Source organism: Ictalurus punctatus, chromosome 7 (genome assembly GCF_001660625.3).
Source record: "Ictalurus punctatus breed USDA103 chromosome 7, Coco_2.0, whole genome shotgun sequence".
Lineage (NCBI taxonomy): Eukaryota > Metazoa > Chordata > Actinopteri > Siluriformes > Ictaluridae > Ictalurus > Ictalurus punctatus.
This window is the reverse complement of record NC_030422.2, coordinates 21,234,635-21,259,164: the sequence shown is the minus strand read 5'-3', so window position 1 is coordinate 21,259,164 and position 24,530 is coordinate 21,234,635. Positions and strand designations below refer to the sequence as shown.

Sequence of the window (24,530 nt, the reverse complement as noted above, 5' to 3'; positions counted from 1 at the left end):
ATGACCATATGTTTGGTCAGTATGGTTTTGCATATAGCATACCACAGAGGAGAGTAACTATGAAAACAGGATGCTCCTTGTTCTCTTTCTGTGTTCTTATTTATGGAGCATTTTATAAGCAAACTGTTGTCAGTTAGAGTTTAGGTCTCTCTAACTGGGTTGTTGTCTGCTTGTGGTAAACCCTGCAGAACTGTCTGGAAAAGTTCTCCAAGAAGCTGTCCATCATCCTCATGGCTCAGGAGGTAATGCCAGACACACACATTACTCCTCTTCACCGTTGCTCATGGTAACTAACAAATATGCTCATCCTTTCTTAGGATGTGTCTCCATATTCACTCACCCTGTTCTGTCCCTCTGTCTCATCCTCTCTTCTGCCAGGAGCTCATTGAAAACACACAGAAGTCAGTGAAACTGAAGCTGCAGAGTTTTGTGAAAGAGTAAGTAACCTGGAAGTTTTAAGTCACTAAGGAGTTTGCTTTGGTAATGCTGAATTGTAGATAATATGAGAGTGGACCTGAAAATCTTTGTTAAAATGTAGTGTATGAGTGATATACTGTAGATATTGCATACTGAAGAGTGTTCATGAGTCATGCTGATTTGGCAGAACCGTCGCTCCATCCCCCACAATAAAGAGATGTTGCTAACTGTGATGCTGATCTTGCGCAAATGTTTGTTCTGTTTGATTTAATAGAATCTGGTGCGTATGCCAAAAAGACCATATGCATCAGTCTCAAACTACATCTATCTATAAATTTGCTGTACTGTGCCCTGGAAGTGGTAGCTCAGTGGTTAAGATGTTGGACCACTGATTGGAAGGTCATGAGTTCAAATGCAAGCACTGCCAAACTGCCACTAACCCTCAACTGCTCAGTTGTATAAATGAGATAAATGTAAGTCACTCTGGACAAGGGCGTCTGCAGAATGCCATAAATGTAAATATAAGATGGAAAACTTAACTTTATGCACAAGAGCACAACTTACAATGTTCATTTTGATCCTATCGCACTAGTCATACTCTTAGAACATATCCAGTCAGGTCTATGCTCTGTGGGATCAGACTTGCTTTGGTCAGTAACATGAATCGCTTTTGTACATTACACAGGTACATAAAACCGTCTGTCTGTTTCAGGGATGTGAAACGCTTTAAAGATACACGTAAGGAATTTGAGCGCAGCAGTGAGACTCTGGAAGCGGCTTTGGGGAGGAATGCTCAAGCCCCACGGGGAAAGCCACATGAGGTTGAGGAGGCCAGTCAGGCCCTAATTCATGCCCGTAAAGCCTTCAGATCAGGGACTCTGGACTATGTACTGCAGGTACACACTTATTCAGATATTCACAAGCCATGAAAGGTGAAAACTCTGTTGCCTTCTGAGGTGAAGAAAATCGTTATCTTTTCTTTATTTTAAACTTTAATGTTTTAGGTTTCTTTTTATTTATTTCCCAACAATGATGATTTTTTTTTTCTTGGTGCCAATATTTAGGCAACATTTTCCTAGCCAACACAGGAGCCATGTGAAAATGTGTCATCTTGAACTCACAGGGATCTTTTTTTTTTTTTTTTTTTTTTTTTTTTTTTTTTAAAAAGCCTCACACAACACTCCCTATTCATTAAGGTATAACATAATGGCATTTGGGTATCTACATAGTGCACTATACATAGTACTCAATGGAGCAACATTTGTGATTCATCCACAGGCATAGAAACTCTGACCAATTACACACAATATCACTATAGATGTGTGCATCATTTTCATAAGATTTGAAATAACTTCCTGTACAACTTCCTAATGTTGACAGATAAACCCCATTTTAGGCCAGAAACAGCACTCCATACAGCAGCGCAACTGCTCAGCATCTCTTTTTATTGCTTGCATTGAGCATTGTGTGTGTTTATTCACTCGTTTAGTAAATACAGACTAACATGGAAATGTCTGCATTGCCAATGTGATCATATACAGTAGACACCACAACTCAAAGTGGTTGTAGGCTTTTAAACTCTGATAGTTAGCACTTTCCTGAACTTTAAACAACACATGAGTTCATGCACTACTACAGCAGGACTACTACAGCCAGAGGCTGGAATATTGAGCAGACATTCAGTAAAGCTAGCTGTTTCTGTAATATGTTTGAGAAACACACAAACATGTTTAATTCCAGTGGAAAATGATCATTGATGACACCATATTTCCCCTCTCCTAGCAGCTAACCAAATATCTGCACATTAAACATACAGATATCCAAATAATTAAATAATAGGAAGACTCCCTACTGTAGGTGCAGTTGTGTAAGAAAAACTGGGATAAGTTACTGTATGCCCAAATACCTAATACTGTACATGTTAGGTATATGCTAAAACCACGACTGTCTTTAGTGGATAATTTTCCTTGTATGACTTGTTTCCCCCTCTTTCCTTCTGTATTTTTCCTTCTCTCTCTGTCTTTCCAAATTAGATTAATGTTATCGAGTCCAAAAAGAAGAGTGATATACTGATGGCGGTATGTTTCTTCATTTAGTAATTACTGATGTAATGTCTCCTAAGTACAAAAGGAACTGAATCTAGCCAGAGAAATAACCTAATTCTTTAGACCTTAATGTGTGTGTGTGTGTGTGTGTGTGTGTGTGTGTGTGTGTGTGTGTGTGTGTGTGTGTGCAGATGCTCTCACTGATGGAAACCCAGGCTAAGTTCTTCCAGCAGGGTCACCAGTCCCTCACAGAACTGGAGGAGTACTGTAATCAACTCAACAATGAGGTCAGAAACAGAGATTGGCAAAAGATGGTTGACCTACATACAGATTATGTATTAATCTATCATTTCTGTACAAACATGTAATTTTATCATGACAAGAGAGAGGTTTTTCCTTTTCTGATATGGCATAAGGATGGACAGAAACAATTATGAGAGAAGACTTAGAGCAGCAACAGGAAACAGGACACCTCAAACTTCTAACCACTCGTGTATCTATCTATCTATATATATATATATATAAAATCAGTACTTAGTGGAACTGTGAAAATATCACATAATACTGTCATGTGCCTCACTTTCATGGCTGTTGCTTAATTTAAGTTACATGTTTTCTATTTACTTGCAAACAATTATTACAAATAGATATCATAGATTATTATGAAACATGGTATTGGGCATGTCATGTGTTAACTCCATATTAGCCAATCCTAAATCAAGAATTACGCATTAGATACAAGCACTCAACTTGACAAAATTCTTCTCTACTGCAGTGTTTTCTGCAGAGGTGGTTATCTGACAAGTGAGTCGTTTGAGACAGGAAGCACAGTCACCTTGTACTGGCCTGTAAAAGCCACAAAACCTGCTACAAAACTTCCTGCCTACACAGGAAATGGTGACAGACTGCGTGTGAGGACTATATTACAGTGCTTCATTTTTTACACATAGCCTGTTGTAACATGGTAGAAAATGAGGTTTTAATTGACGAGCAGCATTAAAGCAATTGACAACATGTCAATTTTATAAGACGTTCCCCTTGTGAGACGGAACAGAAAAGAACAAAAATAATTGTATAGAATGGTTGATAATATCCTGGAAAATGGAAGACTATTCTTGGGATACTATTTTACATGTTTCACTAGAAATGTTCATCCTTGCCAAATAAAATCTGATCACTGAGTTAATAACTCCGAAAACTGGATCTCATGAAATTTGTAGAATATCAAAAGTGGGTTAAACTTCTAATAGAGAGTTCACAAAAATAAATGAGCGATAAGCCTTACAAACCTGTTGACCTGGACAGGAAACCAAATGTCAACACTTCCTGCTTGTGGAAGTACTGCATGCCAAATTCTTTTGAATTGCAGTTGAATATAATTAGCTGTAATATAGCACCTTTGCTGTAAACAAAATTGATTTCTAAATTAATAGTACTTTATATATGGATGAAATGAGTGTCTCTCTCTCTCTCTCTCTCTCTCTCTCTCTTAGTGCACACAACTAGTTTTAAACTCTGCAAGAGATAAGAGGGACATGGAGCAGAGACATGCTGACATCAAGAAAAAGGTAGTCACACAGAAAAGCACACCAAACAAACAGTGTCCATTATTCAAGTAACGTGTATCAAATATCACTGTAACATATTTGTGCTTTATTTATTTATCAGGATGAGTCCTATGATGAATCAATCTTAGACTTCAGTCCAGACGCATCCAGTGGAATTGCAATGGAGGGCTACCTGTACAAGCGAGCCAGCAATGCCTTCAAAACATGGAGCAGGTGCAACACACATCTCTGCGTTCCTCTTTTCTCTTATCTTCATTTAGTTAGCCATCACCGACATGTCTAATAGTAGTTATTATTAACATTTCACAGGCAGCAGAGGGCTTTAAAAATTTTCAGACTGCAATAACACTGTATGCAAACTGTTCTTATATTCCCAAATATGGTTGTATTGGAATGTGTTTCATGAATGCTTGCCATCTCACTCTGCGTAATTTTTGTAGACGCTGGTTTTCCATTCAAAAAAACCAACTGGTCTACCAAAAGAAATTTAAAGTAGGTATCACATTTTCACAACACACAAAACAAACTACATTTATATAGATAATCTCTTTTCATTTTTCTTTCACCCCTGTGTATGTGTACGAGTATGGAATAACAGCAGAGGTCTGTCTAACTTGGCTTGACACCCACAAATGTGGGTTTTCTGTTTCTGTGTTTAGGAGCAGCCCACTGTGGTGGTGGAAGATTTGCGCCTGTGCACAGTGAAACCCTGTGCTGAACAGGAGAGAAGGTTCTGCTTTGAGGTCGTCTCACCCTCCAAGTGAGTGTGTTTGAAGAGCATGTTTGCTGTGGTTTCAGTTTTGGTGTGAGATGGTCAAGTGTTCGTGTAGGAGTGTATCTGTACATATATAGTGCCTGTAACTACATTTTATCATGCTCTCTGCATGTAATGAGCCTACATTTACGTTTATTATGTGTGCGTGTGTAGGAGCTGTCTATTGCAGGCAGATTCAGAGCGACAGCAGCAAGGCTGGATGAGTGCTGTGCAGAACAGCATTGCTTCAGCATTTCAGGAGAGGAGAGAGGACACATGCAGCCCTGTACGTCACACAAACACTTAAGCATTTGGGGCTCCTCAGGTCTATTTGTCATATTGAATGAGCACTTGCTTGCGATTTCTGGACAATAGTGTGAAACATTTCTGTTGCATCATTAAAGAGCCCTCTATTGCCCAGTTTGTGACTGTGGTAATACTCAAGCTTGCTTCAACTAGTCATGTAAGTTTAGTAGAACACGTTAGCCCTCTAACAAGCAGCTAAGTATTGGACTAAGTGTTATTAACAACATTAAAAATCAGGGACATTTCCTAGGCTTCTGTGCATATTATTTTAATTACAGAATAATCATATCTGTTAGCATTTGCTTCCAATTTGGTGATGACAGATAATATATAAACCTTTAAAGGTAGACTAACTTGTAAATGAAGTACCAAAAGCAATGAGTTTAACCATGAAATGGGCAATATGGCAGAAATGTATATTTAAATGAAAAATAGAACATGAAATAGTAAGTACTCTAATTGTTCGTTCAATTTCCAAAGTTTCATCCCGTTGTAATTTTCGTTTTTTAATGTTCTCTGCCACTTCAAGTATGCAGAATAAACTACACATGCTGCTGGTTATAACGGTGCTGAGCTGATTTTTACCAAAAAAAAAAAAGATTACACTGACTAATATTTTACAAAATCATACCGTTCTTAATATTAACTACACACTCGATGGCCCTTATTTGTCACACTTTTTAATATATATGGTCAAATCTTTACAATGAGAATGGGAATCTGAGGCTCAGACATGGATCTTTATACAATCATTAGTATTTTTTTTATTTCAATAATAAGATCAGTTGCATACAACAGGGACCAGCTGATGTGGATGCAATGTCTTGAACGAATGAATCACATGTTTATATTTCATATAAACACTAAAACATGGCAGATGCAATTTCGTCTTGCTAGTCTGCTCTGAACTCTGGAATTCACAAATGAATAAATTTCATTCAGGATGATTTCCTGTTTATTAAGGGCCTATGTCAGTATGTACATGTAGGATGATTATTGAGTATGTGTATGTTTGTGACAGAGGGAGCGCTGCAGCTCCGTGTCAGCAGGCAGTGTGAATCTTGGTGTTGGAGAGCAGAAGGAGTGTAAAGCCCTGGAAGAGGTGCAGGCTATACCCGGAAACAGCCAGTGCTGTGATTGTGGAGAACCAGGACCAGACTGGGCCTCCATCAACCTAGGCATAACACTCTGTATCACCTGCTCTGGAATACACAGGTAACAAACACACACACACTCAAATCACACATTTCAAAAGGATAAGATACTGCTGTAAAATGTTCATGCTCTAGGGGTGAAATATAGAGCCAAAAATGTATAATATTTTTACAGTTTGGAAGACTAACAGTACCTTATTGTATAATATAGACATATGTAGTCATGTAAACTGCAATGAAACAAACCACAAATTATTTTATAAATGATTTTACAGTGAATAGTAAAAAAAATGCTGCATCACAAACCAATTTAGTGGCAGTGCAAAAATAGCTAATCACCACAAACACAGCTTTACTAACACGACAGCCTTACTGGTGCAGTAGATGCAGTCAAAATGGTGTAATCATGGTTGTTGAGTTATGTTGTGCAGCTGCGTGTGGAAAACTACTTTTTAGTCCTCAAAGATGGTGCACCCCTTTTGCCACCATTCAAGCAACACACAAAGCTTAAGGCGGCCTCAAAGGTGGGGTCAGTAATTTTGTTTACCTAACATTCTGTTACTCTGTCAGCTGTCAATAACATACCTGTTAATTGAAAAACTCTTGCCTCTTGGATGCCCCAGATGCTGTAAATAGGCTAAAAAATAAATAAATAAATGTTATGTACCACAAACAACCAGAGAAGGAGTTGTCTCTACTTGCCTGGCAATCATCTTGCCTGTCAGTTCAGAAAGCTCTGCCTCTTGCACTAGTATTCAGGTGTTCTAATCTGAAACCGAATAGGGCGACTGTATTTGTTTGGGTTTCAAAACAGCTAGCATCGTTTACCTTTCACTAAAATCTCTGACCACATCCATTATGCGGTTAAAAATGTGCACAACGCAAGAACAAGTAACATTTTAAGTCGCAAATACATCAGTCGTCTTTGTAGTTTTGCTCAGCCACAGCAGAAATGCATTCAAAAAACTGTATTTACAATATGTATTTATTTATACTGATGCACATCCCATCCCATTTTCTGTCTCTGTAGGAGTCTGGGTGTCCATTTCTCTAAAGTACGCTCTCTGACTCTGGACTCGTGGGAGCCTGAACTCATAAAAGTAAAACACACATGGACCACTGTCCTTTCTCTTATATGGTTTTCTCTGAACATTTCACAGCTACATGTCAGTGTTTGAGGTGTGACTTGGATTATTCACACCTTTACATTTACATTTACATTTATTCACTTAGCAGACGCTTTTATCCAAAGCGACTTACAAATGAGAGAGATACAAGCAAAGCGATATCAAGCAGAGAACAATACAATAAGTGCTACCATACGAGATCCATTAATTGAATTCCAGAATACCTTTGCACATCTTTCTACACTCACTCTCTTCCTTGTCCCTCTTTCTTTCTCTGCGTAGTTGATGTGCGAGTTGGGAAATGCTGCCATTAACCGGATCTACGAGGCACGCATTGATGAGATTACGATAAAGAAGCCACACCCTTCCAGTCCCAGGTACTCGGTGTATCCTGTTTTACACTCCCCTTCACCAGCCACACACAAACATCTGCTCAGTAAGAAACCATATTGGTTTTAGGCATATATTTTTAATCATCTGAATCCATGCTATCTGTTCCCTGCTTGAGTATCTTTGCCATTTCATTATGGTACCTGTGAAAGTAGGAGGCATTCTCTGGAGGAGAGATCTTTAAGGTCTGAGTTAACAATTACACGCTGACTGACAAGACATTAAGCATGCTATTAAACAGAACTTTCCGGGTTTTCCATAGTACTTGATGAGTGTTACTGAATACTGCTATGCTTTACAGTGTGTTAGAAAAGCAGTTTAAATGGTGAATATCTGAAGACACGAGTGACGAATCATGATGCATTTGAAATTGGGGAGTTGTCCAACTCCACCTGTATGTCTCTTTGGTACACAAATTGGGTCCATATTTGGTAAATGTGGATTGGGTACCAGGCCAAGCTAGTAGTGGCTCAGTGTTTAAGGCTTTGTGCTACAAATCAGAATGTTGTGAGCTTAAATCCCAGCACTACCAAGCTACCACTGAGCAAGGCCCTTAACCTTCATCTGCTCAACTCAGTCACTTTGGATAAAAGTGTCTGTCAGTTGAGTAAAGGTAAATGTAAGACCTCACCAAGATTTTATGCTTTTTATGTATGGACTGTTACACTGCCCTCTGCTGTCTCCTCACTGACATTACGAGACATGTATTACTATCACACCACAGGAGTGTGTCCTCACTGCAGCCTGTAGCTTGATGACATATTGGATTAGATCCACTACATACTGGATGTTGTAACCCTAACACTAACACTAACCTTAGATGAATTGAACGGTCTCTGCCGTCGGCGCATGCGTGTTACAACATCCAGAACGTAGTGGATCTAATACAGTACGTCTTCACGCTATAGGCTGTAGTGAGGACCTCTACCAAAAAAAAAAAATAAAAATAAAACTTTTAATGTCTTTATGGTTTCTTCCCCTGCATGCACATCAGAGACGAATGGCAGGTAACAGTGATGCATGCTGTTTTTGACATGCATATGAATAAATAAACTGCATGAATTTTGAGCATGAGTTTAATTAAAACTTGCTGTGTTGTGAGCTACATACATAAGCATGAACCGTGAAGATGTCGAGGATGAATGTCCGTTATAGTGATCATGTGTTGTGTTGCAGACTGTAAGCTTGCATTGTTCTATCGTTTCCTCAGGCAGGATAAAGAGTCGTGGATACGTTCAAAATATGTGGAGAAAAAATTCATCCACAAGCTTCCTGAAACAGGGCGTGGAACGCCACTGCGTCGCTCCAGTGCACGCCGTCAGCGAGCAACAACACATGACAAACTAAGCCAACGTCCTCCCATCAAACCCAAACCCAACAGAGCCACCCTAGCACGGACCACAGGTTACACACACACTTCACAAGTGAACATAAATACACTGTGTTGTATAGAAAATATTGCTGAGAGATAAAGAGACTACTATTGGCTGTTTACTGTCTGCATCCCAGCTTATTTCCAAAACAAACAAAAACTGGTTAAAATACAGTATAATCCTCGTGAGGCTTGGAAGGGAAAATGTGTGATCTGTAAATCTGTTTGTGATGCCTTGAGATAAATACTCAAGCTAAGTGAACCAATTTCATGTGATGTCTTCTGCAGGCCTGACCCCGACTGAAATCATGAACAGTACTGGCTCTCAGAAAGGTCTCTCTCTCACACACACACACACTGTTCTGAATTTGTTGTCTTTTTATTTATTAATTGATCATTGCTCTGTATGTAAAATGAGACCAAGACCTGGACAAATTGAGTTCAAGTCATGTCCAAGATGACAACTGTGTTTTGTATTTTTGTTGTTGTTTTTTTTACCTTTTTTTTTTATTATTTAAATAATTATATTTATAAAGATTTAAAATACCCCTGTAGATCATGTAGCATTTATTAGACATGTGATGAGTATGACCACATACGGCTCTCTAAATATTAGATTTTTTTCTTCCTTCTCATTTAAATTCTTCTCAAACTTTTCTATTCTGGAATATGGGCTCTTGCAAGAATTTATGCAGTTTCATGCAAACTATGCACTATTTGCTAGCTGGAAAATTTGTTCTACTTTTTCCACAGAAATAGTAAGTTCCAGAAAAATATGTACACTAAGCCTTTTATCAATTAAAAACATGGTTCATGTGTTTCTGACATGTTCACATTTCATACTCAATTGAACAAGATGAAACGCATTAGCCCTGTTTAACTGTTTCTGACAATCAGATAAAATCATACTGAACACACAAAGAGAAAATAAAAAGCTAAATTATCTGGGGCTTGGATGACGTTTGTCAGTTCACTAAAGCAGTTTCGACAAGGACTTTCAACCAAAATGCAACAGAAAGGAAAACATCACAAACTTTCCTGTAGATTTAACTAAAGCAAGTGAGATGTCACTGAGTAACATTTGTGTTTCATTGTATGCTTTAAAATGCAGATGTTTAAATGCTTGGTGGGTTTATCAGAGTAATATTTAAGTACCTATATACCTGTTTGAAAGTTTTGTGAATATAAATTAACAGTAGAAGGTCATGCTTCACTATGAGAAGGTGACATTTTAAATTTGTTCCTGTGATCTGGCTTACTAACTACATAAACTTGTATAGGAACATGATTGAAGTCAAATAAGCCAATAATGCTTTTTTTATTATTATTATTTTTAAAAAAAGCGATCATATACTTTAGCTGTGTATTTTACCTACACACACATACAGTAAAAATAGCAACTAATTTAAATGACATCAAACATTTGCATTTTTACAGAATGATAATGGGTGCTAAAATACCCAATGTGGTGTTAGTAGAGGATTTGGTCTCCCATGTATGTTTCAGTTATTTGTACTGGGGAGAACATCCATCATATAAAAATCCACCCTATATTAACTGTACAACCCAATATTATGGTTTTGAGAGGCAGCAGAAACAGTGTAGTTATTACATCATTTGCTTTGGGACTTGATGGAGTATTTTTGGAAGAGGCTTTATAAGTAAGCTTAGCTTTGGATAGTTTGTTAAAACAATGTGGATTCCCTTGATGTTTGCTTTAGGCATCACTATTTTAAAATCGTGAAACATATTTCAAGAAAAAGATCCTTGCATACATACACACACTCACGTATATGTGTGTGTGTATATGTGTTTGTATGTATGTATGTATGTATATATATATATATATATATATATATATACACACACACACACACACATATATATATATATATATATATATATATATATATATATAATATGTGTGTGTATATATGTGTGTGTGTGTGTATGTATGTGTGTATATATATATATATATATATATATATATATATATATATATATATATATATAATGTGTGTGTGTATATATGTGTGTGTGTGTGTATATGTATGTATATATGTATATATATATATATATATATATATATATATATATATATATATATATATATATATATATATATATATATATATATAAATATAAAAAATATGTATATATATGCTTGAACATGCACACAATTGTTGCATGACATTTGCATAATGATGTTCCAAACGCTTTATCACTCCCTCTTACTGTGTGTGTGTGTGTGTATCTGTAGATGAGGAAGAAGAGGAGGACTTGAGTGGTCTTCACCCTGGCGCGCTGCTCTACCGTTCTGCAGCACTTCAGCATTTCCCCGTTATGGCCGATGCTCTAGCTCACGGAGCTGATGTTAACTGGATTAACGTGGCCGAGGAGAGCAAAACACCACTCATACAAGCTGCGACCGTGGTAAGTGTGCATGTACGTGGGAGCAGGTGTTTATAAGATTGTGTGAGAGTCTGTATTTGTGCAGTTTGTGGTGTCAGCTTCATGAGCTGAGCCAAACGAGCATAATGTGGGCTGTGCAAATGTGGTGTAACAGGAAGTAGCACTGACATTTGCCCAGTGTGAAAGTGCATGGTTAGGTGTAGGCTATTAACATACACACATTTTTGTGTATGCACGTCAGGTTATATAGGTTGTAAGGCATTAAGGGCATTGAGGTATCCTTGTCTCAGCAGAATTCTTTGGCAGCGTGTGAGTTCTTGCTACAGAACGGGGCAAATGTTAACCAGGCTGACTCGAATGGAAGAGGACCCTTACACCATGCTACTATACTGGGACATACAGGGTACACACTCGCATACATGCGCTCTAAAACATTTGGGTTACCTAACTCCAATGTAACCCAAAATATTTTTTATTTAATTGCAACAGTGCAGTTCCTCATACTTGACAGCTGTGTGTGTGTGTGTGTGTGTGTGTGTGTGTGTGTGTGTGTGTGTGTGTGTGTTGTGCCAGGCTGGTGTGTTTGTTTTTGAAGAGAGGAGCAGACTACAACAAAAAGGACATCAGCCAAAAAGACCCGATCACCATAGCTGTGGAGAGTGCAAACGCTGATATTGTTACACTGTAAGTCAAGAGGGGAGGGGCATGAGACAAAAAAACATTTCAGAAATTTGATTCTAATTATAATTCTTTCATTTTGTAAAAAAAAGGTCTAGCTATTAAACACCCACTTCCTCTGTTAAATTCCCCCAACTTAACCTTTGCAACATAAATTCATACTTGAGTTTGGAGCAACGGATAGAAATGATGACTGATTATCTCTTTCCTTTTCCTCACAGCCTGCGAATAGCCAAGATGAACAAGGAGATGCGGGAGATGGATGGAGGCTTCGCCCAATCAGGTCACTCTGAGGGGCTGGGTGTTGCTGGGGGAGGCGGGTCTGGGGATCTAATTGGTCAGACCAAGAAAAGCTTTCAGGCCTTTAAAAACCATCTCAGTGGGTGGGGTCTGGGAGGGCAGAACGAATAGGTGGCCCATTTTGTCAATAGAATATAGGCATAAGAATAATTTGCCATGCTGAATGAAGTTCTGTGGTTCTTCAGTGGGTATGTGCAAAAGGTTGGATGATATGACAATAAATAAACACTGTGATAAATTATGATACAGTACATTTTTCTAAAAGTAGTGTGGGTATCGTGTACTTTTTGAACTCTGACTTATTCTATTTGGCCGATTCTGTATGATGGAATTCTATCATATAATATTTCTCTGGCCCAGACATCAGCCCCACACCCACCCAGAGCTGAACTGATAAACTCTTCCTGGTTTCCCCCACAAAAAAAAGTGGCACAAGGCATATGTAATTTCAGCAGAATGTTTGGTGCTGGGTGGGGTGAAGGAAAAGTCTCATAAGCGGTTTTATTACAAACACAGTTCTCTTTACACCCAGCAGGGGGCATTAGATATCCCTGCTCTTTTAAAATCCATCTGTTCAGTATTTCCTATTAAATAATTTGTTCAAGGATGTAATAATTTTAATATATAAGTGAAACCTTCACATTTAGTTTTTTTGTGACATTACTAATTTGCTAACCTAAAAACAGTTTAAAAATATCTTAAAGTATCGCAATAAAATCTTTTTGCCGTATCAATATAAACAGAAACCCTTCAACAAAGCGCCCTTTACCAATTCAACACTATTTTACTATGAGTCGAGAACACCAGAGCGTGCCATAAAGTATTACTATATTGTAGATTATCCTTCCACCAGCTAGAAAGCTACAGCAAAGCTTTTGTTCTTCTGTAATAATGTAGTGTTTAATATGTATAATTTATCATCCTGTATAATTGTACATAGTCAGTGTATGTAGTTATGTACATTATGTATATTTCATTAAATCTTACATAAAAGTTTACATGATGTTCACATCATGTCAGGAATGGGATAATGTCACATAAGCTGTTGTTTCATGCTTCTAATGCACTTTTGGTGAAAAGCAATAGATTAAAATGCTGAACTATTGAGGGCTGTCCTATTAGCAAAACTTGTTAAGCACTCGCTGTGGTAAATATTTGCAGTTTTGCCGACCTCTTTTGTTTGTCTAGAAGCTTCATAATGGCAGCTTGTCTCTATGTCAGTGTCTCTCTGTGTAAATGTGTGTCTCGCTGTAACTGTGCGTGTGTTTGTCTTTGTCCTGGGATGGACGGCCAAGTTTCCACTGCTTGCAGTGTGTGTCGTCTGCACTGCGTGTCACAGGTAATCAATCCTGCAAGCTTTTGTGCCTTTACTTCCTTTTCCTCCTTTCCTGCTCATGTGTAAATACTGAACTAATAATACACTGATGTGATGCTAATATTATACCTCTGTATATTGGCTAATACCTGATACTGACACAAGGACTGACATCCTCAAAATAACCCAGCCGATACTTTATAAACGTCTGACACCGAGTTGTGTGTGATGACATCAAGCTTTAAGAAACCTGTCCGTACACAAACAAATACACTTTCTCCACAGTTCCACAACTTTGGGAGAGAAGGAAAAGGAAATTAAAGGTGCTCATGTTGCAATGCAAATCCCTGGATTTACTTTAGACATGCTTTTTTTTTTTTATTTTTTTTTTTTTACGCTAACATTTAATACAACATCTGTTGTATTAAAGGGCTTGTTGAATGTGTTTGCGTGTGTCTATATGTTTGTGCCTGCATTTGTGTCTATATGTGTGTGCATGTTTTTAGTCATGTTCATTTTTGTGCCTTTAACGTACTGACATAACAATCGGTAACTGAATACTTGATTAATAATGTAGAGATCAATTATAATGTGTATTAGCGAAGTGTTTTACAAGGAGGTGGGGAGTATCAAGTGTGCATGATGTATAGCACACAGTGAACTGGATGCAATGCGGAGGAAAGCAGTGCACACTAGTGTATTGTTGTATTGACGGAACTATAATTTCAGTCCTGGGGACACTCTGCCAGCAGATTTTGAAATCTTCTCTCCACCCAACACACCTGATTAAACTCTTTACCGAGCCCTTTGACTTGGATCAGGTTTGTTGGAAAGTTGAGGAAATTAAAATCTGTGCAGGTCAGAGCATCAGCAGAACTGGAGCCTGCGTTTAACCTGACGTTAGAAAAATGTGTTGCAAATGTTCATTATAAATTTGATGTATGAAAATGTGGAAATGTTTATGCTCATTAATTCAACCCATTCTGTTTCTTTCACTCCAATCCCCCCCATTCCTTCTCTCCTCTCTCTCTGCAGGTGATGAGACCTATCATGATATCTTTAGGGATTTCTCCCAAATGGCTTCCAACAACCCAGAGAAGCTGAAACGGCGCAGTGCTGATATTAAAACCCCATAACCACCACCAGGTGCAAGACTGTGCCTGTTTCTCTCACTATATTCATTATACAGACATGGGCTGGAAGATTTAGTGTTATTTCTTAAGTGTGTCTTGCTTTTTTGCCTGGTCATCACCTGGCTGTGACACACAAAGAGAAATCATTTATGAACTCTGTAAGCTATGGAATGTTATCACGCTTGACCTTTGAGCCTGAACCTCATTAGGCCATTAGGTCATTTCAGATTAGCAGTGTTGCTATGCCACTGCGCTGCTGTAGGTTTAGCTTTGCTCTGTGTTCGCCAGCGTTCTCTTTAACCACACTGGTATCAGGACTGTGTAAAAGGACTCTGAGTGAAGCCAGTCAGCTCTTGGTAGTCTCATCAAATTATACTGATCATGGTTTCAATTCATATTTGTGGTGTTTTTTTTTTTGTTTGTTTGTTTTTTTTTTTAATGAAAGTAATACAGCACATTTCTATTGTATGTTTTGAGAGAGATCTCATATCCCTCAATTTCATAGATTGGATTATATTTCAGTCCGAACAGTTTGTTTTAATTCCACCTTCTCGGGAAACACAGCTTCTTCTCCAAACTGTGCATTAGTCATAGATTAATTGTAAATTCCCTGCAAGTGTTTTTCATTTTCTGTTCATGACCAAAATTCCAAAATTACTTTTCTCAATTTATTTTTTGTTACATAAGCATTGTGTCATCTATGCATGTCTTGTTTAGGGAAACAAACGATTCATACATGATTTTCCCAGTGAAACAGTAGAAAAAATAAACTTGCTTGCTCATGTGTCTTCTTTTAGCTCAGAGATGTACCAGAAGTGATTACTATGCAGACATCATGTTGTAGACAACAACCTGCAACTAACAGGTCCCAAATGACTGATCCTCGATGATATGTAGTTAATTGTTGCACCTAAGCATCGTCAGAGTAATATCAGTGATATACTCTTTAAACAATACAATTGCAAAAAAAAAAAAAAAAAACCTTATCAAGCTTTTTATTTAATCAAGGGTATATTAAGCTATTCTGGAATAAATTTGAACAATACAAAATATAAAATATTGGATTTTGTGTATTAAAATTTAATTTATTAATTCAAACGTAATTGTACACGTCTTAAACAAAAACAAACCTGAACTAAACCCACAATCAAATGTAATCAAGTAGATGTAGTCATGATCAAAAGCAGAGGCACGTGATGTCATCAGACAGGGACAAAACAACTCGGCTATTTTAAACATCAACTGAATTCCATGCACCCTGAGGTGTGTTCAAGAAAATTGTTTAAAAAGACAACAGCAAGTAATTCATTAGCTACTAGTGTTTGCGTGCGCACACACAAACAAACATGATCTATTATAAAAGGAATAAAACAACTTCACGTCAAATGATAAGGTATGGAATAATTTATCAAATAAGGATTTACAGCTAATTAAAAAGGCTCCTGGGTTAGGGTTAATATGCAAGCATGCATACTGCATCAGCAATTATTAGGGATGCTTATGAAATAAATTCCAAGGTTTCATTTTTTGAAGGTTCCCAGTTTCAGAGGTTTCCAGTATGTGTACCAGATACAGCCCTGTTTACTTTACTGATCTTGTATACCTGGTGTTTTGCAGTAGAGGAGCTAATGGCTGAAGTAGATTAAGGCTCATATGTTTATTTTTAAGAGCTCAAAGACATTGACACAGCTTTCAGAATAATTCAGTGGCTCACACACGGCTACAAAAATCTCTTAGGATGCACACCAGAAGTAGACTCTGATCTACTTCCTGTTTTGTGACAGGGAATGTCAAATCAGGCTGCTAATATCCAATTAAATAACCCCTATACACCATATAATAACCCTATGTCTGTTTTTAATCATGAGCATTACATGAATTACAATGAATAGTAAGACATAAGATAGCAAAATGCAATGTGCAGGGCCTTGGAGACTAACTGCTGAAAAATAGTTTGGTCATTCAGCACACATAATGTTTAATTTGATGATTTCAACAGATTTGTTGCAGTGACCTCAGAGAACCTGAAATAATGTTAAATAAGTAACTAATTTTGTTCAGCCACTGATGTAAAATAACAGTAACAAGCATGGCTGGCTAAAATATGTACAACTTTGTCAAGTATCTAACCAAATTGCTCATGAGTCCACCTGTAGACCTGTGAATAAGATAACCAACTAGCAAGCGCTACATCTGTTCTTCTATAAGCAATATCAGTAATACAACGGAATGTCTCACTGGTGAAAACTCTCAGCTTTGCTTTACATGGTCAAAATATGAACACATAATTAAAAGAAATTGCTAAAGTTAAACATAACGTACATTTAAACCTCAAACATTTATTTTGCATTTTATCATTATCATTATTATTATTATTTTAATACTCCTAGTAGAATTTAAAAAAAAAAAAGGTTTGAACATTTTTATAATGCCACAGTTTAAATGTCCTTAAAAGGCCATGAGACTTCTGTGTTAAATTTGCTTTCTAACTAAGCCAACTGGAAGATGTCAAAAAACTTAAACCATAATCCACCACACCATAATACCTACATCTTATGCAAACAAATTTAGACCACCATATATGGCCAAAAGACACCTAAAAATCCTAATTAAAAAAAAAAAATCAGTATAATATGCGGGCTATAAAAGGCATGTTATCGCCTAAAATTTTTAAAAGTATAATAATGAAAGTAGGTTACTCATTACACAGCACTAAACTTGTGTCCCTTGAACGTGCCTCTGCTAATGCCAGGGTAAAGGTCATCTTCACAGCATGTCTACATGCCTACAATTCTGACCAAAAATGCAGCATTTTTTTTTCAGGTAGACAGTGATATGGGAATTTCCCATATGGGGAAAAAAAATTCAGTGTGAAAAACAAATGAATGCTGTGACATTCAGCTAGAATTCCTGTGAGTACTGAGCATGACATTCAGAATTAATTAAACAGTTATGGTATGTAAAAATATTTGTCTTCTTGCTGCTGGTTCAGTAAACTCATGAAATCTGCAATGCTTCAAGTTCTTCTTCAAATTCATACTGACATTAAAAAACTAGAACCTAGAACACTTCAATAGATGAAGTGCATGGTGTAGCTCAGTGATCACAATTACTACATACTCAGAGGACCCCATGCAGCTGACACTGCTCAGCTGATCTCTGGACTGCTTAGGGGAACCAGTGGTGTAGGATTTCATCAGTCTTTTCCTATTTGCAACACAGAGCATACTGTGAGTTAAATGTGGAACTGTTTCTGATGTTGGCGCAACATGATATATAGTGAGATATGTTCAACAACACGTCCAATAATCTGCCAGCAAATCAATAAAATGTCAGCAAAAATGTGATCTGGTACACTTTTAATGTGGTTTGTGTGATCATTGTGGATTCCTGTAGTTCCTAGCAATTTCCTATATTTGATTGGTATGAAAGAATAAAGCAAAGCTGCATAGGAGTATACAGTGTTGGTTTAGGTGTAAACAATAACAATTAACATATAAAGATTCTAACAAAGATGAATTTGTGTCTACAACTGGCGCAGTTTTCTGGCTTGATCTTTATTCCCAAAGGGAGCTGAGGTGGTATACAATTTTTTCTTTAATGATGGCTCTTTGTCAGGTTTAGATTTACCTGCTATTGACAGTTTCTCTGTAAATGCTGTCCAACAATGAGTTCTTTCACAGTAAAAAGAATAATTGGTCAATATGATTCCTATGGGAAGCCCATACTGCTCCTCCAGCCAATCAGCAAGTAGCCCCACTTTCTGTCCGGTTTGCACTGAGAGGTGCGTCTTTCACTTCCAGACTTGTTTCTGTTAGGTGGTTCTGAGACGGGAGTGTTTCTGGAATCCTATCCGGGTTTTGTATATTCTCTATGGAGTCCACAGGTAAAACCTGTTTAAGTGGATCAGCTTCAGTGGACTCATTTTTAGTCTTCTTCTTTAGTGATAGGGGCAGGGGGTTGGTACAGGTACAGAAATAGGGAAGAGTCATTGTTATTATGGTACCCAAGAAGAGAAACACACTGGCTACCACAAAGGAAAATACGTAAGAACCTGTGAGGTCCTTCAACCAGCCTAAGAGGGGAGCAGAAATACACAGAGAGAAATAACTACAACAAACATCATAACATTGCAGTAATCACACTCATCCCTATTTAAGGTAAAATGATACTGTGGTTACACATAGCTACAGTGCTATGATAATAAATGTAGTTTATAGTTTAAGATGTCTTAAATTGCAATAAATTCCCTCTAAATTGTATGTGGTAACATTACTGGGTCATCATACAGAGATGATTCTAGATTATTATTTCTTTAAATATTTATTTTTTTCCACAAAAGTGTTCATTGTTGCCAATTCTCAGCCAGCACAGGTCTCCATTGTATCATTAGCACGATACATAACATTTATAACCAGCTTAACATAAGCACTTGATTGGCTTTCAATCTGTATTCACAGAGAAAGAAGATTTAAGCCATACACCCCACCCAATAAGACCACAGACCTTTTGCTTTTTCGCTGATTCCCAGCCATGGATATACGTGGCATCACTTGGATTTAAACAAGTCCTAACATTAGAACACAACTGTGTTTGATTGAATAGAAAAGCTGTTAAAGCAGTTCAGGCGCCATTTCACAAACCTTCCAGAAGAATCTGATTTAGGCGAGGGTGTATGCAGAATCATATCATGCCTCAGTTAGTCTGCCAAATAGGTATTAAATGTGATTATTACTATCTACATTTGAGCAAAGTTGTGATGGTTGGATCTATTATTACAGACACTACACTAGCTAAGCCTGTCACCACATCAAAGCTATAGTTATTCAGGCCTGCAGAACTGTAAAGAAACTAATGCTACTGGCATTAGGTATGTGGTATGTTGCACGACAAATATCACCAATTAAAGCAGCACAAAGTTTCAATAACTAGTTCATACAGCGACCAGTCTAGGCATAAAAGAATGGCTGCTTACCTGATAGTGGCGCTCCAAGTAGGCCTCCTACGCTCTCAATAAGCTGCAGGAGTCCTAGCGCACCGACCATACGATCCATGCCCACAATCTCTGGCACCACAGAAAACACCAGTGGGGTCATAGCACCGGCACAGAAGCCATATGCCAGGCTGACTGTCAGCAGACCCGCATAGTGCCCTTGTAGTGAGCAGAGGGGCAGCAGTAGGAGGAACAGACCCACTAAAGCCGTCCATATGGTCAGTAGGTGGAGCGAGCGCAAATGCCTCAAATCCGAGGCCCAGCCGGACACCACACGCCCCAAAATGTCTGTCACACCCGTGCTGGAAATGACAAATGCAGCCTGGAATTCGCTGAAGCCCACAAGGCGGCTGTGGGCCACAAGGTGGACATATGGAATAAAGTACCCTGCGTTGAAGCATGTGACAGCCAAGCTGTAGATGATGAAGCCTCGATGCAAGAGCAGTGACAGCTCAAAATACTGACAGGAACGGGAAAAGAAAGACCTGCAGTTATCAGACACACTGTTGCTTTTACTCTGAGAAGGAGAAGAGAGGGAGAGAATTATGGATTTCAAAAACAACAGAATGGCACTGCTTACCTCATTTTTATTATTTAAACCATGTGTAAAACACTCTGGAATAATAATTGCACTGCCTAGCTTGGGGTGGCGAAAGTTATATAGTGTAATCGGTTGTGTTTTACTGTATATAGAGATTATATATGGACAGATTATATTTGCACAAGATTCATTAATAAGCCTCGTATTTGCATGTGTGCACTGAAGAATGAGACGTGGCAATAATCGTGCCCAAGGCCTTAACTTGGACCCAGTTTTCCAAAAGAATCACCTTAACTTTCAACAAAAGTCTCTACCACATGGCCATGATTGTAGTGATGAACATTTACAGAAAGATAATCTCCAAATAGGAATATAAATAAGTACCATTTCCACAACTTTAGTGGGTCTGAGTGGTCGAATAAGGGCACCGCTGGCCACAATGTTGAAGCTGAGACCACCAAGAATCAGGAGTGCCCCGCGCCACCCGTAGAAGTCTACCAGGTATTGGAAAAGTGGAGAGAACACAAAGGAGGATAAACCCACACCCGTGAAGCCAAGGCCCATGGCTAGAGCACGCCGAGTGCTGAAATACTCCATCACAGAGGCTATTGTAGGGGTGAACACTAGAGCCCAGCCTGACCCTAAAGAGAGAGGGTTAATTGTATTATGCAATAGATACTTTTCTGTGCACAGAAAACACACATATATAACTGAGCAGAATGTAAAATAGTAGTTACCTGAAATGAGTCCCATGGTCAGGTAGAGGTGTGTGAGTGTTGTAGCCTGAGAAGCCAGCATGAATCCCAGTCCAGAAAGAACACCTCCGATCATTACAACACGACGAGCCCCGTATGCATTACAAGCAGCTGTGCCTATAGGACCTACACATATACATGTATAATTAAGCTTATATAGCAAAGACCATTGACTATAATGTGTATATTAATATATCCTATAAATATAGCTATACAGGTCCTATTCACGTTGACAAAAACTGGGGCTCATAAAATTGTGTTTTTTGTCAGCCACACTAACTGAAACTGAACTAAAAACTTCCCCCAGATTTACAAAAGTTTCAAAAACACTGATTTTCTTTGTACTCATGCATATGTTCATCACCCATACAGTGCACAGACAACTAGAAGCACCAAATGAACAATGAGGGGAATGAACAACCAGAATGAACAACCAGAAGGGGAATGTATTTTAACTTGAAATGCACAATGAGGTTAAAGACTGAAAAGCAGAAGTTGAAGTTATTTTGGATCAAAATGAACAATGATGGTACAGGCTGAAAGGCAGAAGTGGATTTTTTTTTTTACTAATTCCTATGCTGATAAAATATTTCATAATATAGTATAATATTTATAATAATAAGTGAGCACTAAATCCTCCATCAGCTGAGGCATTTGTTTACAGCTTACGGCTATGCGCAGACAGACCGACTCATCCTCAATTTAAACAGCAACATTTTTTTTGTTATAATTAAATGATTAGTTTTATTTCTCTTAATGTATGGGTTTGTGTTGGCTCACCTTCTTTATTTTTCAGGTTCTTTAATTAATGCTAATAATATAAAATGACAGGTTTTCAGAAATTTACCTCGAATGGTATTCCTAGTCCCTAACCTAGCGAACTAGCATGAGGATGTGTTTTAATAGAGACTCTAAAACACTTCTATATGTTGCTCTGGATAAGCTGTAATGCTGTAAACATAATAAAAAATTAAGCAATTTATACTCGACAGTATAGTCCATATAGAAAAAGTGCAGTAATCCATTCAAATTATATGATTTGAGTTCAATATGATTTGAACTCAAGGTTTACATTAGTTAATTTTCTTATATGTAGATTTACACACACTCAGGAGCATGAGTATGATATGAGCATTTTCCAAGTTCATATTCATGAAGACCACATTTCCTGTGTAAAAGCCAATTATTATTAGCAGTTATATACAAATCATTCTGTTCATATCCAGCATGATAAAAGAGGCCCAGGTTTGCACTTGCACATGTACAGTAGTGTCACTCACTCAGTAATTGCTGCATAGCCACTCCTATGGAGGTTATCCAGGAAACAGCCTGAGCACTCTCCCCAAAGTACTGCACAAACTCCACAAAGAAAACCCCCAGACTGCGGATGAGCCCAAAAACCAGGGCTGAAGCCATGAAGAGTGCAACCACCACCGCCCAGCCCCAACCTCCATCTGGAGCTTCCACATCCTCAACTAGCTGGTGTTTTTTCTCCTGCTGCATAGCCATCACTACTGTGGAATGCTGAAGGGAAACAGAGAGAAGGAAATTATTTCCACAGTAAAATACCTACAGATATTTTACATATTTGCTGATATGCTTACAAACCTAGATTGAAATACAATATACCTGTAGATCATTCACTCATTCATTTATTTGGGAAGGTGTGTTATTGCCATATGAAAGTCACTGGCTAAATTCTAATGCCCATGCACAAAGTAACTACATGAAACCTGCTTTGTGCACATGGAAAGAACCTTTTAACAAATTAACCAAACTTCTTCGCATGAACTTTGTTCCACTAACCCCACACATGACTTCTTTAAATAATAAATCAGTTTAGGCCTTTGGTCATGCACTGCTGAGACAAGTCCTTTTAAAAGGGGGAGGTATGATATTAACAGCATCATATCATTTAGGATCTAGAATAAAAACAGCTCAAATGCAGCCAACACAACATTTCAATTTCAGGCCAACATAATCCATCAGTCTGCTCCATATATTGCCTGAGAAGTGGTCTTATGTGGCCAAGGCTGATTTATGGTTATGTTATGCAGCTGGATTGGGACATCACCATCACTGTCATCACGTGGCTACATGAAGTGACAATATGTCTCAGAACAATACACTTGTTCTGAGACAGTGCCTTAAACTTTTTTGTTTTCTTTCAATCATTTCTACATCATTTCCCACATATTATTTACTAGTAACAAATAAAAAATGTTGGCTATTGCACCTTTAACTATTACAGCTCACTGTCTGAATGCCAGGTGGTAGAAGATTCATCTGAGATTGTAAAAAGTTATAAACAATGTTACCTTGTTGCTCTGTATATGTAAACGAGCTCTCTGTAAGACAAGACAGAGCCAGACTGCAACACCACAACATCTTATCACAGTGCGCTTGTGCTCCGTGTTTGTTGCCGATAACCAAAATAGGACAAAACGGTTTCACAGTGTTAATGTTTTGTTTGTTTTATTAAATCCGTATACAGACAGCTATTTACCGGTAGTTTAGGCGAAATACGGGTACCGGCAGGGGGACAAAAAGAGAGAGAGAGAGAGAGAGAGAGAGAGAGAGAGAGAGAGAGAGAGAGAGAGAGAGGTAATGGTTGCTGTACCCTGAAAAGTTGTTGTTATTGAACCGCAACAACATTTTCTAAAGCTAGTAAATACTGTAGAAAATTTACCTTTAGCTTTTAGCTGTTAAAGTGAGCATAAGAATGCAGGTCTTGTTCTACATTGGTCAATTTTTGTTTATTTATTCAGACGACCTTCTGTACAACACGGATACTCTTATTTTGACAGCGAGAATGTGAAGGTTCTTCAGCCGGTCTGTCAGTAAACAGTGCCGCGGATTTAGACTTATCTAAACTGTGAGAGACTGTCGTTGTCTTGCTGTTTATTCTAGTCAAAAGGAAAGCTTTCACCGAGCAGTTACCGTAAACTAGAAGCTAAAGACTTGCATAAGGCTAGCATGTAGATGCTGAACAGATCCTCAAAACAGTACACTCTCTATATTTTGGCGAGCCGGGGACCTCGGAATGATCAAACCTTTAATATTAAAAGCAGATAGCAGATGCTTCGACTACTCACCCGATTAGGCTCAAGCGTTCTTAAGACAAAAACAGATAGCCGACAACATTGTAGTCATTCTTTGTAAAGGTATTCTTACTATTATGTGTACGTGGTGCGCGCGCATATCTGGAAGCCGCCTCGCGCATAAATGAAGAGTTTCTGTCACGTGAGGGTTTGAGTTCTCGCTGACTGA

The 24,530-nt window shown here is 38.1% G+C and overlaps 2 protein-coding genes across 6 annotated transcripts in view; one reads left to right on the top strand and one right to left on the bottom strand.

The window, feature by feature from the left end:
- Positions 1-15,767, top strand: part of acap1 (ArfGAP with coiled-coil, ankyrin repeat and PH domains 1) — a 22,431-nt gene extending 6,664 nt beyond the window's left edge. The window contains exons 4-23 of one of the 2 annotated variants that reach the window (XM_017471651.3): positions 189-242; positions 379-437; positions 1,130-1,313; positions 2,451-2,495; positions 2,654-2,749; positions 3,956-4,030; positions 4,131-4,243; positions 4,471-4,522; positions 4,690-4,790; positions 4,959-5,070; positions 6,112-6,305; positions 7,275-7,344; positions 7,654-7,748; positions 8,972-9,165; positions 9,422-9,466; positions 11,394-11,566; positions 11,836-11,948; positions 12,119-12,229; positions 12,445-12,506; positions 14,874-15,767. In XM_017471651.3, coding sequence (XP_017327140.1) covers positions 189-242; positions 379-437; positions 1,130-1,313; positions 2,451-2,495; positions 2,654-2,749; positions 3,956-4,030; positions 4,131-4,243; positions 4,471-4,522; positions 4,690-4,790; positions 4,959-5,070; positions 6,112-6,305; positions 7,275-7,344; positions 7,654-7,748; positions 8,972-9,165; positions 9,422-9,466; positions 11,394-11,566; positions 11,836-11,948; positions 12,119-12,229; positions 12,445-12,506; positions 14,874-14,974 — 2,049 coding nt within the window. In that variant the 3' untranslated portion in view covers positions 14,975-15,767. The remainder of the gene's footprint in view (positions 1-188; positions 243-378; positions 438-1,129; positions 1,314-2,450; positions 2,496-2,653; positions 2,750-3,955; positions 4,031-4,130; positions 4,244-4,470; positions 4,523-4,689; positions 4,791-4,958; positions 5,071-6,111; positions 6,306-7,274; positions 7,345-7,653; positions 7,749-8,971; positions 9,166-9,421; positions 9,467-11,393; positions 11,567-11,835; positions 11,949-12,118; positions 12,230-12,444; positions 12,507-14,873) is intronic. The other variant, XM_017471652.3, reaches the window with a different exon arrangement.
- Positions 14,978-24,530, bottom strand: slc16a13 (solute carrier family 16 member 13). Of its 4 annotated transcripts, none has more exons than XM_017471653.3 (6): positions 24,435-24,530; positions 22,541-22,784; positions 21,243-21,386; positions 20,890-21,146; positions 19,947-20,481; positions 14,978-19,046 (listed from the first exon to the last, which is right to left on the bottom strand). In XM_017471653.3, exons 1-6 carry the CDS (start codon positions 24,459-24,461, stop codon positions 18,715-18,717), a joined length of 1,539 nt encoding a protein of 512 aa, XP_017327142.1. In that variant the 5' UTR covers positions 24,462-24,530; the 3' UTR covers positions 14,978-18,714. The 4 variants fall into 4 exon arrangements, with proteins under 4 accessions (XP_017327142.1, XP_017327144.1, XP_017327146.1 ...); XM_017471655.3 differs by having other exon boundaries at positions 24,356-24,499; XM_017471657.3 differs by lacking the exon at positions 24,435-24,530 and adding an exon at positions 23,950-24,057.

Excerpts from the sequence above, each read along its gene's own strand:
- slc16a13 (XM_017471653.3), bottom strand. The coding sequence starts at position 24,461 with ATGCGCGCGCACCACGTACACATAATA. Across the intron at positions 21,387-22,540 it reads GGCTATGCAGCAATTACTGA|GTCCTATAGGCACAGCTGCT; the intron begins GTGAGTGACACT and ends GTATATGTGTAG. Across the intron at positions 20,482-20,889 it reads CCACTAAAGTTGTGGAAATG|AGTAAAAGCAACAGTGTGTC; the intron begins GTACTTATTTAT and ends TCTCCTTCTCAG.